General features: G+C 41.9%; 1 protein-coding gene across 1 annotated transcript; it reads right to left on the bottom strand.

Moving 5' to 3' along the window:
- Positions 1 to 841: 841 nt before the first annotated feature.
- On the bottom strand, positions 842 to 4,000 carry LOC135973032 (myb/SANT-like DNA-binding domain-containing protein 2). Its single transcript, XM_065554294.1, has 2 exons — positions 3,080 to 4,000; positions 842 to 1,938 (listed from the first exon to the last, which is right to left on the bottom strand). Exons 1-2 carry the CDS (start codon positions 3,618 to 3,620, stop codon positions 1,808 to 1,810), a joined length of 672 nt encoding a protein of 223 aa, XP_065410366.1. The 5' UTR covers positions 3,621 to 4,000; the 3' UTR covers positions 842 to 1,807.
- Between the last annotated feature and the right edge of the window lie 10,054 nt (positions 4,001 to 14,054).

Genomic DNA, 14,054 nt, shown 5'->3' with positions numbered 1-14,054 from the left:
GCGGCAGCGCAGCGACAAGCATGATGAGGACATGGACACGGACACGGACACAGAATTCAGTGAAACCACAGGCCCCGGTGCTTTGGAGATCATGTTGTTAATGGGGCAGATTCTATCCATGGAACGCCGATTCTGGGCAAGGGAAACAAGCACAGACTGGTGGGACCGCATAGTGTTGCAGGTCTGGGACGATTCCCAGTGGCTGCGGAACTTTCGCATGCGTAAGGGCACTTTCATGGAACTTTGTGACTTGCTGTCCCCTGCCCTGAAACGCCAGAATACCAAGATGAGAGCAGCTCTCACAGTTGAGAAGCGCGTGGCGATAGCCCTGTGGAAGCTTGCAACGCCAGACAGCTATCCGTCAGTCGGGAATCAATTTGGAGTGGGCAAATCTACTGTGGGGGCTGCTGTGATGCAAGTAGCCAAAGCAATCACTCAGGTGCTACGAAAGTTAGTGACTCTGGGAAATGTGCAGGCTATAGTGGATGGTTTTGCTGCAATGGGATTCCCTAACTATAGTGGATGGTTTTGCTGCAATGGGATTCCCTAACTGTGGTGGGGCGATAGACTGAACCCATATCCCTATCTTGGCACCGGAGCACCAAGCCACCGAGTACATAAACCGCAAGGGGTACTTTTCAATGGTGCTGCAAGCACTTGTGGATCACAAGGGACGTTTCACCAACATCAACGCGGGCTGGGCGGGAAGGGTTCATGACGCTCGCGTCTTCAGGAACACTACTCTGTTTAAAGGGCTGCAGCAAGGGACTTACTTTCGGACCAGAAAATAACCGTTGGGGATGTTGAAATGCCCATAGTTATTCTTGGGGACCCAGCCTACCCCTTAATGCCATGGCTTATGAAGCCATACACAGGCAGCCTGGACAGGAGTCAGGAGCTGTTTAACTACAGGCTAAGCAAGTGCAGAATGGTGGTAGAATGTGCATTTGGCCGTTTAAAAGGCCGCTGGAGATCATTATTGACTCGCTCTGACCTCAGCCAAAGAAATCTCCCCATTGTTATTTCTGCTTGCTGTGTGCTCCACAATCTCTGTGAAAGTAAGGGGGAGACCTTTATGGCGGGGTGGGAGGCTGAGGCAAATCGCCTGGCTGCTGATTACGCGCAGCCAGACACCAGGGCGATTAGAAGATCACACCAGGAAGCGCTGTGCATCAGAGAAGCTTTGAAAACCAGTTTCATGGCTGGCCAGGCTACCGTGTGAAATATCTGTTTGTTTCTCCTTCATGAAAACCCTCCCCCTTTACTGACTGATTTTCTGTAAGGAACCCACCCTGCCCCTTCCCCCAGCTTTCTTTCAAACCAAATAAAGTCACTATCATTTAAAAATCATTTATTCTTTATTAATAGATTAGAAAAAGAGGGAGGGAACCCGGGTGGTATTTGGGAGGAGGATTGCTGGGAAGGAAAAAGCCACAAAGAAAAGGTTAAAAAAATGACAGCCTTTTGCTTGGGCTGTCTACTGGGGTGGAATGGGAAGGTGTACGGAGCCTCCCCCGCCGCGTTCTTACACGTCTGGGTGAGGAGGATACGGAACATGGGGAGGGGGGAGGGTGGAACAGGGGCTGAAGCGGCAGTCTGTTTTCCAGCAGCCGTTCCTGAACCTCCACCAGACGCCGGAGCAGCCCCAGCGTTGCATCCTTCATCCTCTGGTCTTCCTGCCGCCATCTCTCATCTCGATCGTCTCTCCTCTCCTCACGTTGGTCCCTCCTCTCCTCACGTTGGTCCCTCCTGTCCTCACGTTCACTGACTTCTTTCCTATACTTTGAAACTGTTTCCTTCCACTCATTCAGATGAGCTCTGTCACTCCTGCTGGATTGCATGTTTCAGAAAACATCTTGTCTCGCGTCTTCTTCTTACGACGCCTTATCTGTGATAACCTTCGGGATGGAGGAGGGAGGCTTGAGGAATTTGCAGCTGCTGTAGGGAGGGGAAAAAAGAGAGAATTGTTTTAAAAGCTACATTTTGCAGAACAATGCTTATACTCTTTCACGGTGACCAACACTGTTCACATTACATAGCACATGTGATTTCTGTGCAAGGTCGCATTTTGCCTCTTAATGCTGAGTGCCTGTGGCTTTGCTGCTAGAGATCACAGGTCTGGGCAACAGAATTCGGCTTGCATGCGGCCATGGTAAGCTTCTGCGCCGTGCTTTCCCACATACCAAGCATAGCTTGTAGAGTGCTGCAGAAGCCTGGCCAATCTCAGCCAGTTGGGGGGGGGCAGTGTGGTGGGGCTTGTCTGGGCCCCTTCAGGGAAGTAGAGTGCTGCGGTTTTTCTGTTAACATTCAGCAGCACCAGAAAACAAACTAACCCCCCCCCTCGCCATGAATTCTCTGGGATGATCACGGTACCCTTCCCCCCACCGCGTGGCTGGTATCAGGGAAGATCCCTGCAGGCACCAAACTACCCCCCCCCGCCGCCGACCCCCCCCCCTCGCCATGAATTCTCTGGGATGATCACGGTACCCTCCCCCCACCGCGTGGCTGGTAACAGGGAAGATCCCTGCTAGCCAAACGCGAAAAACTCAGGGCCAATTTCCCATCTGTGCTTGGCTAACTGCAGGGAAGGATTTATTTTCCACCACAGGCAAACAGCCCAGTAGGAACGGCCACCTCTGTCCCCTTAATTAAGTTCCCGTATTTCAACCAGGTTACCAGGAGTGATATCACTCTCCTGAGGATTACACAACAAGATAAAGAACGGATGTTGCTTGAATGCCAGCAAACACCGGGACCATACGCTGCCAGGCTTTGTCAGGCAATGATACCAGATTACTTGCTGCAAGCATGGCGTGGTCAAGTGTCCTACCATGGAGGAGGGAATAAAGATGCACTGCCCAGAAACCTTCTGGCAAGGCTTTCCGAGTACCTCCAGGAGAGCTTCATTGAGATGTCCCTGGAGGATTTCCGCTCCATCCCCAGACACGTTAATAGACTTTTCCAGTAGCTACAGACTTTTCCAGTAGCTGAACTGACCGCGAATGCAAAGTCAGGCAAAGTAATCATTAAAAACCGTTTGCTTTTAAAACAAGTTTTATATTTTAAAAGGTAAACTCACCTGAGGTCCCTTCCATGGGGTCAGAGTCTTGGGTACTGGCTTGGGAGGCTTGGGAGGGTACTTCAGTCGGGGTGATAAAAAGATCCTGGCTGTTGGGGAGAAGGGAGTGCTGTGTGCTCTCTGCAAGCTCATCCTCCTCCTCCTCCTCCTCCTCTACCCCATCGGCAGAATCCTCAGGCGTCGAGACTATCCCCGACCCAGAATCCACGAACAAAGGTGGGGTAGTGGTGGCAGCCCCCCCTAGAATTGCATGCAGCTCGGCGTAGTAGCGGCATGTCCGCGGCTCTGACCCGGAGCGACCGTTTGCCTCCTTTGTTTTTTGATAGGCTTGTCTGAGCTCCTTGACCTTCACGCGGCACTGCTCAGAGTCCATATTGTGGCCTCTCTCCATCATGCCCTTGGAAATTTTTTCAAAAGTTTTTGCATTTCGTCTTTTAGAACGAAGTTCTGCAAGCACTGAATCCTCTCCCCATTCAGCGATCAGATCCAGTACCTCCCTCACGGTCCATGCTGGTGCTCTTTTTCGATTATCAGCCTGCATGGTTACCTGTGCTGATGAGGTATCTGTGGTCACCTGTGCTCTCCACGCTGGGCAAACAGGAAATGAAGTTCAAATGTTCGCGGGGCTTTTCCTGTCTACCTGGCCAGTGCATCCGAGTTCAGATTGCTGTCCAGAGCGGTCACAATGATGCACTGTGGGATAGCTCCCGGAGGCCAATACCATCGAATTGCGGCCACACTAACCCTAATTCGAATTGCTAAAATCGATTTTGGCGCTACTCCGCTCGTTGGGGTGGAGTACAGAAATCGATTTAAAGGGCCCTTTACATCGAATTAAATAGCGTCGTTGTGTGGACGGTTACAGGGTTAATTCGAATTAAAGCTGATAAATCCGAATTAAAGTCGTAGTGTAGACCAGGCCTTAGCTAGGCTTTTACCTTAACAATTTCCAGTTCCCTTGATTTTAAACACCTTTTCAAATCTTATCTCATAGCAATGGTAACCTAAAATTGTTAATATATGTGGTCTCAAAAGTGCCTGATAGAGAACAAGTAAAGAGCCATCATAGGAAGCTGTAAATAAAAATGCTACAATTCTGTACCTGATCATATATGGAACCCATTGTGTACCTCTGGGAGCAATGTGGGAGGGACCAGTATTAACACCACAGTCTGTTCAGTCATTCCTGGGACAAACACATGTAGTGCTCCGAGTTTCCAGGAAGGACAAAAAATATGGTTGAAATCTACTATAGAACCAAAAGAACTTGATCTCAGTGAGCCCAGTGTAAATTCAGTGTAACTCTGTGTAAGTCAGTGATGTTACTCTGGATGTATTTTGGCCATAACTAGTTTGATTTATGCTGAAACTAATCTGTCCCATCACCACTACTCAGCAATTAATTTAGTTAAATCCAATGGAAGGCAACTGGCGATTTCCTGAGTGAAGACCTCAGGCTTTCACCCAGTAAGTCTACAAATTTCTGATGGGTGACCCTCAAAATGCTGTAGGTACTGATTCAGTCTGGATTAGCATCAAATATTTAAGATGCTTATCTGAGCCTTCTCTGAACTATTCAGGCCATTTAAGTCTGAATAATTTGGGCACATAGAGCATAGAGTTTAAGGCCAGAAGGGACCACCAGATCATCTAGACTGATCTTTTGTATATTCCAGACTAGCACCCCCACCCAGCACCTGCATGCTAAACACAATAACTGATATCAGAGCTACGTATTACAGCCCTCAGAGAGTGCAAACTATTGTGTGCCACAGCCAGAGAGTAGGAGGGACTGAGCATATCATCAACTCCAGTCCTGGCAAGAATCTGGAACAGCGGTGGCACAAGAAAAAAGGTATGTGAATGGGGAAAAATAACCTTATTATTGCAACTCTCTAAAGGGTTCCATCTGAATTTGGAATAAAGATCTTGAGGAGGGAGGGTGAAGGGATTTGTGACTGGAATAAATTAACCAGTTTGAGTATCCCTATTTAAACATTTTCAATGTTATTTTAGTGGCAAATCCTGCCTCCCCCATGTCAGTGAAAAGTCCTGAGCACAGAGAGAATTGGTGCTGTTCCATTCTCTTTTCCCCCCAGAGTATTCCTATTCTCAGGGGTGGTTTCTGTCTCTTGGTCTTAAAAATGTGCTGCTTACATACTGTACTATCACTATAGAATATAACCTCATCGATGGTATTTACATGGTAAGCAAGCTTCTGTTGCTCCAGCTTGTTGTATCCACCAGGCAAGGTATTAACAAACTTCAACAGAACTTTATTTACAGTGGAAATCTCTTTACCATGCTGTAGCTGCACACTCTGTAACTCTCCCAGCCTCCTCAACGCCTCCCCCTCCTTCCTGTTTCCTGTCCTTTCAGACTCCAAACAGCCAGTGCTCCCAGTTCTAATAATCACATGCAGCATCTAAACACCACACAGCTCTGCCTTCTCACTCTGACACCTGGCTTCCAGATCCATTAATCTCTCCTCCCCGGTAGTTTTTTCCACCCCAGCATCCAGAACTCTGGACCTCTTACCATTGCTGGTGTCTCTGCTGCATTGTCTGGTGATCTGTCTGTTTGTTCTCCTGCATGCCCTGTAGGAGAAAAAAGGGACCCCTTCTAGCCCCCATCCTGCCTGATGGTATATGAGGGCAGCATGGCTGCTAGCTCCGATTTCTCCTGATCAGCTGCTGATGGACTTCACTGCGCACTCAGCTCTTCTAACTGCTTCTTGGTGAGCTCAACATGTTTCTTTGCTCATCCCACCTTTTCTGCTATGCACTAATCCTTATACTTTCCTTTGTTCGATCTCCACCTGATATAAACACACAGAAAATGACAAAATGGTAACCTTTTTGACTGTTTCCCGTCTTCACACTGTGAATCACTTAAAAATCTAGTTTACTAGTTTTTGAAGTGTGAACCTCAGCTAACCAGCAAACTGTGTGGAAATCCTGCCCAGCTATGCTCCTGTGATGCTTTTTCGGAGTATCCAGAACTGTAAGTCACCTTGTTACCCTTCTGCCTCAGTGTGAGAGAGATTTGTTGGTGCTATACTGCTGCCTGCCACCCCAGTTTGTTAGCCAGTGAACAAGCTCCTTAGGACTTTGCCAGTCCAACCTTTGCCTGGCAGGCTAACCCTTGTTGTACTTTGAGTTTCCAACGCTGCTATAAAAGCATTCCTCTGCAGCATCCTCCCCTGTCAGTGGATGCCCACAGAATTACCAAGTCCATTGCTCTGAAGAGACAGAATACACACCAGCCTGTTGGCTTAACTGAGGATGCTCACCTCACATTATAACGAATAACAACATTGAGATGAATACGTTTATTAATAAAGAAGAGAGATTTAAGTGATGCTAAGCAAAGATAATAGAAACAGAAAATGCTTACAAATGAAACAAAAGAATAATGTTTTTCTAAGAGTCCACATATAACCTGCAGGCTGCAAACTTTGTCTAAAGCTGTTTTCCACCTACAGTTACTTTTCAACATACACAACCCACATAGTTGGGGATCCGCTGTTCATAGATGCAAAGAGTTCTCAGCTCTGTTCCCTTAGAGATGGATAACCAGATGCCTTTTTGCTTCTCTTGATATTCCCCAAAGTTCATTGTCTTTGTCTCCAGAGTTAAGATAATCCCCTTGGATTCAGACTGTGGTATGTCCTCCATGTGCTGAAACTATGTTGTTTCCTCAGTCTCCTGATAACAGTGTTTACCTCAGATGCACATGAACCACCCTTTATCTCTGGCATCATCTTGCTTAATTTACATTGATGACACAGGCAAAACAGTGTTCGTTTGTCTAGGACAAGCTTGTTTATCATTTCTGCCTCCAAATCATATTGTAGGCACATATTTCCAGCATACAAGCATAACTCTTTACATACAATGCATCCAGACATACATCATACAATGCTATTAATAACCGGTGTGTCATCAGCTTTCATTTGATACTTCACACAATACTCTTTACAAATAATTATTAGGACAGCAATGTTTTGGATGTAGTGAGTGTGTCAGGCCTGAAATAAGGTACAGTACAGTGGGCCCTCTGCCAGCTGGCACTGAAGAGGTCTTAGGGTTACAGGGTTATAGTCCCATGCTTGGTGTGCTAGACCACACATTCTCTATTGAAGGATGTTAGTGCCAGACAAGTGTCAAACTGAAGAACATAACTGAAGCCCGCACGTGATTTGTCAGTTTAAAGAGCGACTTCCCTTCTCTGTACGTATCTGTGTGCTTGTATGCACAGATCTGTCAGTGTACAAAATGTGAATTTCTTAGGCATAAATCTTTAGAATGATTTGTATAGTTCTTTATCAAAACGTATGCACAGTAGTTTTGCTTTATTTTTCTTTAATACATCAGTTGAGGTGGGTTTTTTTTTTTTAAACAAACTGGAATACTTCCCCTAAGGAGTTAACTAATATTGCTCTGAAACATTCTGAGGGCAAAATGGAAAAGTCCTCAATATGTGTCCCTGATTTTCCGACTTTATTGCTTATTTGTTTAGTCTGATGGGAATAAGCTTTGTCTATTGTGGTTGAATAAGAAAAGAAGATTTTGAGCTCCCATGGGGAAAAAGCTGTTTTCATTGGCATTTTAGTGAAATATTAAAGGTAAAGTAGATTTGGAGGGACATACTCTAAAGGCTGTCACAGTGATCAGAGAAGCGCTGGAGTGAGGAAAGGGACAGCTAAGTGAGTAGGTGGAGAGATGGCCCATTTGTGCAAAGGTATGCGTAACCAAAGTTATGAATTGGCTGCAGATGGAAGCTGGCAAGCAAGAAAAGTGGAACAGAATTATATTGACATCCTTGTGTTGTCTAAAGACCACTACAAGACCATTAGTATTGTTGCATAGCCAGCAGGGAGGTGCTGTCAGGGTGAGATTTTACTTAGGCAACTGGTATTGATTTTAGGTCTGCAGCCAGGATGTAGGGAGGAAAAGATTCTTTTTGCCATGTCCATATTTATGGGCCACAAAGTGCTGTATTTGAAGCAGAAATGCAGATCGAGAGTGGTTTGTTTTACTTTAATATTATTTTGGGAGCAAAATAATTCCCCTGTATTATCCTTTATACTTCCTGCCTTTTGTTAGCTTTCCTTTCATGACCTTCCTTTTCAATTCTCCTGTTAGGCCATCCTGAAATGTATAGTTAAGGATCCAGTACATTTAGTGATCGATGTAGGTATCATTCTGAGCACTGTTTTCTTTTTTCATGTCTCAGAATTTGGAGTGACTTGTTAGTGCTCCAGGTTTATAACCTCCAGACTGATAACTTTAAAGACTGATTGTCCTTTGTTAATCCGCAGTAGGTACAGCATGGACTGCAAGTTTCTACAGGTTGCTCTGCCAATGATCTGGGAACCAACAGTAGGGGCTTGTTCAGAAGCTCACTGACATCCAAAGGAAAGACCCTAGATGATTCAGGGCAAGTTCAATATCCATGACCATTCAGTCCTTGAACCTGATATTGCCAATAAGGTTGCCAAATAGTGGTTCAGTGATGCAGAAATTTGGCTACTAAGAATCGGACTTACACTACAATCTTATTTCAAATGGGCCCTGAAATAGCCATCAGATGGGTAGAAATTTTCATTCATTGAAGTGGCAACATGGGGTAAAATCCTCTATGTCCCATTTTCAGTCCTTCTCCCTCTACAATGTATATTCAAGGTTGCTTCTGTTTATTTGTTATTACCCATTTTAAGGGGATTATAAGAGGTTAAAAAAGTGAAGTTTTGGACTAAGAAAAATTTTGTTTTGAAAAAAGTTAAAATATTTAGTTTATATTATACTATAGCTTTGCTAAAGGAAAAATAAATCTGAAATAAAAAATATTTTCTTCATTCTTCAACTAATATATACATACAATATGTTGTGTACATTTGATAATAAAAAGATATATATATTATAGTAATAAAAAAAATGGGTTGAGAGGTTTTTTTCAATAAAAACAACCAAAAACAACAGACAGTGACAATTACTGCAGTCTTAGAAATGTGTATAATAAATAAAGCAATAATAATGACCTATAATAGATTAATGAAGTATCTCATGCTATTCCATCTCTTTCTTCTATGGATTTATTTTCTTTCTTGCTTTTTAAATGTCATTCTGCTATTCATTCAATCAGAGATTATTACTATGGAGGCTAACCTGAAAAGCTTGCTGCTTCCAAAGGGATAAAATAAAAATATTCCTATGGGAATTTTGCCCTTTAATTATAGGTAATTTTATTACAAATTGGTTTTGATCATTGAGACACCAGAGTAAACCTCAACATTTACTGTGGTCAGTTTTATTAGCTCTGCAGATCCTGTGTGGTCTACAGTGCCGTGGCTTTCTTTGTATCTTGAGTGTTTGCTGTTTCATTATTTATCCATTCTCTTCATACCTTAATTTTAGCAAAGTATCTGATTAGAAGTGATGTGAAACAACTATCGTGTATGGAGAAAAATCTGATATATGATAACAGTGATCTATTTGTGAAATTCTTATTGTTATTATTTATTGTTATTATGTAGGTAGCATCTGTGAATGAAATGAGTCCCTCACTGCTAAATATACAACATAGTTACTGGCTTAGGCCCAGATCCTCAAAAGGATATTAGGTACCTAACTCCCACTGAAATCAAATTAGGCACTTAAATACCCTTGAGGATCTGGGCCTGTATCCAAAATTCCAAGTGGTTAGAACCTTTTTTTAAAAATGAAATTGACAAAAAATAGTAACTTCCTTGAAAATTGTCAATTTTAAAAAATGTTTTCCAACCTGCTCTAATTCTTAGCTAAAAAAATAATATATTGAGATATACTTATCTCATAGAACAGATCCTGAAAGGTCATTGAGTCCAGCCCCCTGCCTTCACTAGCAGGACCAGGTACTGATTTTTGTCCCAGATCCATAAGTGGCCCTCTCAAGGATTGATCTTACAACCCTGAGTTTAGCAGACTCATGCTCAAACCACTGAACTATCCGTCCCCCTAAAGGACAGTAGGAGTCAAGCCTCAGTTTAAACCTTCTCCTGCATTCTTCCTACAGAACCTCTCTATATACTAGTTTGCGCCGCCTTATAGAGTGACATGCCAGGCCTTTTTATATTATCACGCTGGTGTTGAGAAGACTCATCTGATCTTACTGCAGGGTGAATTTTCAGAAATAATAACCTTGCCTGTATGCGCAGGGTGTTAGCCCCTCACATCAGGGTGAGAAGAGATCTGCATCTTCAAACAAGCTATTTGTTACAGATTGTTCACTCAGGTCTAATGTATAATCAAAAATGGAATTTAAGAGGATGGTGCTAAAATTAATCATTCATTCACTTTGCTTTTGTGCATGACAACACACCCTTTATTTGAATTATGTTTATCTAGACTGAAAACCATTCAGGGAAGGGACCTTGTTTTCGTAGTCTCTGTAAAGCACCTGGCACTGTTTTGGCACTATATCAATAATAGATTTGCAATGCTTTCAGTGCAACATGGCTTCATAAGCCCTAAATATGAGGTTAGTTTTATAAAGAAATTGGGACACTATTTATATAGTTTTGAAAAAAGGCAGTTTGGGCTTTAAATTATTGGAGTTTTTTTAAGTTTTCATCAGTACAAAAGCAAAATTTTGCCTAAGAATGGAAGAGAAGGAATTTTGAGTGGTTTTTAAATTGGATGCTTCTTACCTTGTAAGCTTGTTGGGGCAAGGATTGTCACAGTGCTTGGCACAATGGGGCCCCAATCTCAGTTTGTCTCTAGTTATAACTTAACAGAGAGAAATAACTTGCATTGCACATATTTTTCAAAAATATTTAACTTTCAAGACAGTTGTAAGTTTTGCTGGGGACATTTGGCAAAGCTAGAAGCTTTCTTCAACTCAACTGGCCCTCATTTGCAAACAAATACACAGCTAAATTGCCATTCTAATGCTTTGCTTACAGGTTTGAAACTGAAGATCTTGAATTCCTCAACTTGGATTTCCCTAGAAACAGGAGTACAATCTCTTACCATTATGCAGACCCAGCTTCTAATTTTAGAAATACATGCAGTATTCCTAGTAAATGCTGTGCAGAATTCCGGCTCTATAACAGCTGACAAGCACTTGTTCAAAGTCCAGTACAATAGGTACTCTTTTCCCCTATGCGGGTTGATAGTAAATGATTAAATATAAGCTGCAGGAGATCCATTTATTCACAAGGACTTTTGTCTTGGAACTGAAGAAAATGTTAACATTTCAGAATGCTGGCTATATAAGGCGATCAATTTAATTCTTCCACTCCAGTGACAATGGAAATTTCTGTCTAACTCACGGTCTGTCAGATGGAAGCTTCCCCCCCTTCTGTGATTTCTGAGCTTAACACTTAGGCATATAGGTACTTTATAATAATAGGTGATACTTTTAGACTTGCAAATAAAAAAGAACTTAAACATTGTTCAAGGAGAGTTCTGCAGAAATGTCCAGATAGTTTTCAGGCTCAGCTATAACCTCACATATGTGTGTTAATAATAGTGTATACAATAACTTGGAAAACTGCACTAACAAACATATATGTGCCAGTGCAGTTGCGGATTTGTCAAGGTATGTTTTAATCTGCGACTTTGTGTGTCAGACTCTTGCACCTTATTTTTTTCAATCACTCTCTGTATAGTCCAGCTTTTTGAAATTGACCTTGTGTGTGTGTACAGATACACACTATAGTCATCAACTCAACCACATGAGTAGTTGCATGGAAAATAGAAAGCAGGACCTTCATTTCCAAAATCACAGGCCTCTGCCACATGAGATAAAGGAGAATCTCCTTTAGGCAAACCAAGAGTCTCCTAGAGTTTTGTATGCCAGCTAATACAGGTGGCAGGCTACAGGCTGGTGCATCCACCAGAGGGTATTGACACACTATACATGGTAGAACATTATACATGATATATAATAAGCCTTATGAGACCTTTAAAAGAACACTATCTCTTATAGAACCTATATTCTGGAGCACTTCTTCTATTTTCCTGTAGTAACTACTTTCCTAATACCATCTCACTTGCCATTAGGAGAACAAATGAGTGGCTCAGAGCCACTCACCACTAAATTATCAAGTGGATCGTGCCAGAAGGTGACTGAAATACTGATGTACTCAGTACAATCTCAGAGAAACTGAATATGTTAGTCATGTAATGAGAACACTAGAATTTTCCCACGCTATAGGATCCATCAGTGGGAAAGAGTGGGTGGAAACATTAATGTCATCAGACTACTTATGAAATTCTTCATAACGTACTGAGAAAAAAAAGCAAAACAAAAAAAATACAAAAATCTTTTAAGTATAGTTAGCCCATCATTAGCAAAACTATTTTAACAAATGAATTATTAACAACTTTTAACTTATGATACACTATATAACAATATTTCAGGAGAAATTTGCATTGCTTTTCTAGGTCAAGTTGGAATTAGAACATTTATGTATTTATTTATTTCAATCATAAAATAAGAAGAGAAGCAGCACTTAGATTCCTAATTCCTTCCAAAAGACAATATTAAAAGGAAGACTTTGCCCCCCTGCAAATGTAAAAAAATTAAAAGAATAGCAAAAGTACATTCTGGACCAAATTCTGGGCCTGATTTAAAGCCCATTGAAGTCAATGGAAAAATCCCATTGATTTCATTAGGCTTTGGATCAGGACCTACAGTAAGAGCCTTCTAATCTTGTGGAAAAAATTGACAAATTACTGTATGGTCTAATCATATTGTTGGATCTATGGTGCTATAAAATGCAGATATTGACTCTATTGAGGTGAACATCAAGACATATGGACTCATGAAGGGTCTTACATCTTGACTGAAATATGAAGTCAGTATATGGCTTGTTTACATACATTCTGAGTGTGTTCATCTGAACTATATGAATGACAAAGACAGAAGTGAAACATTTTTTAAAAGCAGCCTTAAAACATTGAAACATCTAAGTTAACACCTCTTGTGTATCATCCAGTGTGACTTTTCTTATTTGTGGTGGGCTTGAAAACATTAAGTTCCTCATGGCAAGAGTTGTCTTTGTGCATTGCAAAGTAAACACCTTATTGTTAGCATTTAACAAATCATACAGAGTAATATTTACATTATGAAAAATGTAGTGTGGTAATGCCTTCAGACTCCATCTGAGATTCAGGCCTTATTCTGTTTGGCACTGTACAAACAAATAGTAAGACGCAGTCCCTGTCCGAAAAAGCCTGCAATGTAAAGAGATAAGAAAGACAAGGGAGGAGAAACAAAGGTACAGACAGAAAGTGAACTGTCTTGCCCAAGGTCATACAGCAGAACAAGAACTAGAATTGAGGTCTCCTGACTCCCAGCCAGGGCCCTGTTCACAGGACCATTTTGTCTCTCCTAGCCATGAATTTTAAAAGGGTGACTGTTTGAAACTAATATTCAAAAGTATTATAGTCCATCTATTCCCATTCTCCCAGAAACTTTTTGGACAGTTTCCGTTCATACTGTTCAATACTAAAAGTCTTACAGAAAGAACAGTTTTTTCTATCTCACGCTCTTTAGGCATCCATAGAGAGTACAGTATCTAGTCACATTAGGCATCCATATCCATGGATCCATGTCAGGGACTGAAGCTTTTCATATTCTTTATTCCACAGTACATGATTTACTTATCTATTGATACTAAAAAAGAGCTAGATAGCTCTATGGATTTCTAATGAGTTACAAAACATTGGATCTCTAGTTTCTTGGTTGAACATGGCCCAGGTTAGCATTATCTGACAGCTGTAATGTTGAATGGGTGAAATGAGTTTGCGGATTGGTGAAATGAGTTCATAATGGGAAGGTGTCCAAGTCATAAGAACAACAACAAAACTATCTCCAGGTTAGCAGCATTGGTCATAACATATATGAAAGACAATGTCCTTCATGCCCATGACCTATACTGTAAGATAACTGATTGATGTATAAATTTGATGATACTGCATAAGAA

Source organism: Chrysemys picta, chromosome 8, assembly GCF_011386835.1.
Source record: "Chrysemys picta bellii isolate R12L10 chromosome 8, ASM1138683v2, whole genome shotgun sequence".
Classification (NCBI taxonomy): domain Eukaryota; kingdom Metazoa; phylum Chordata; order Testudines; family Emydidae; genus Chrysemys; species Chrysemys picta.
The sequence above is the reverse complement of the archived record's forward strand: the minus strand, read 5'-3'. Positions and strand labels throughout refer to the sequence as shown.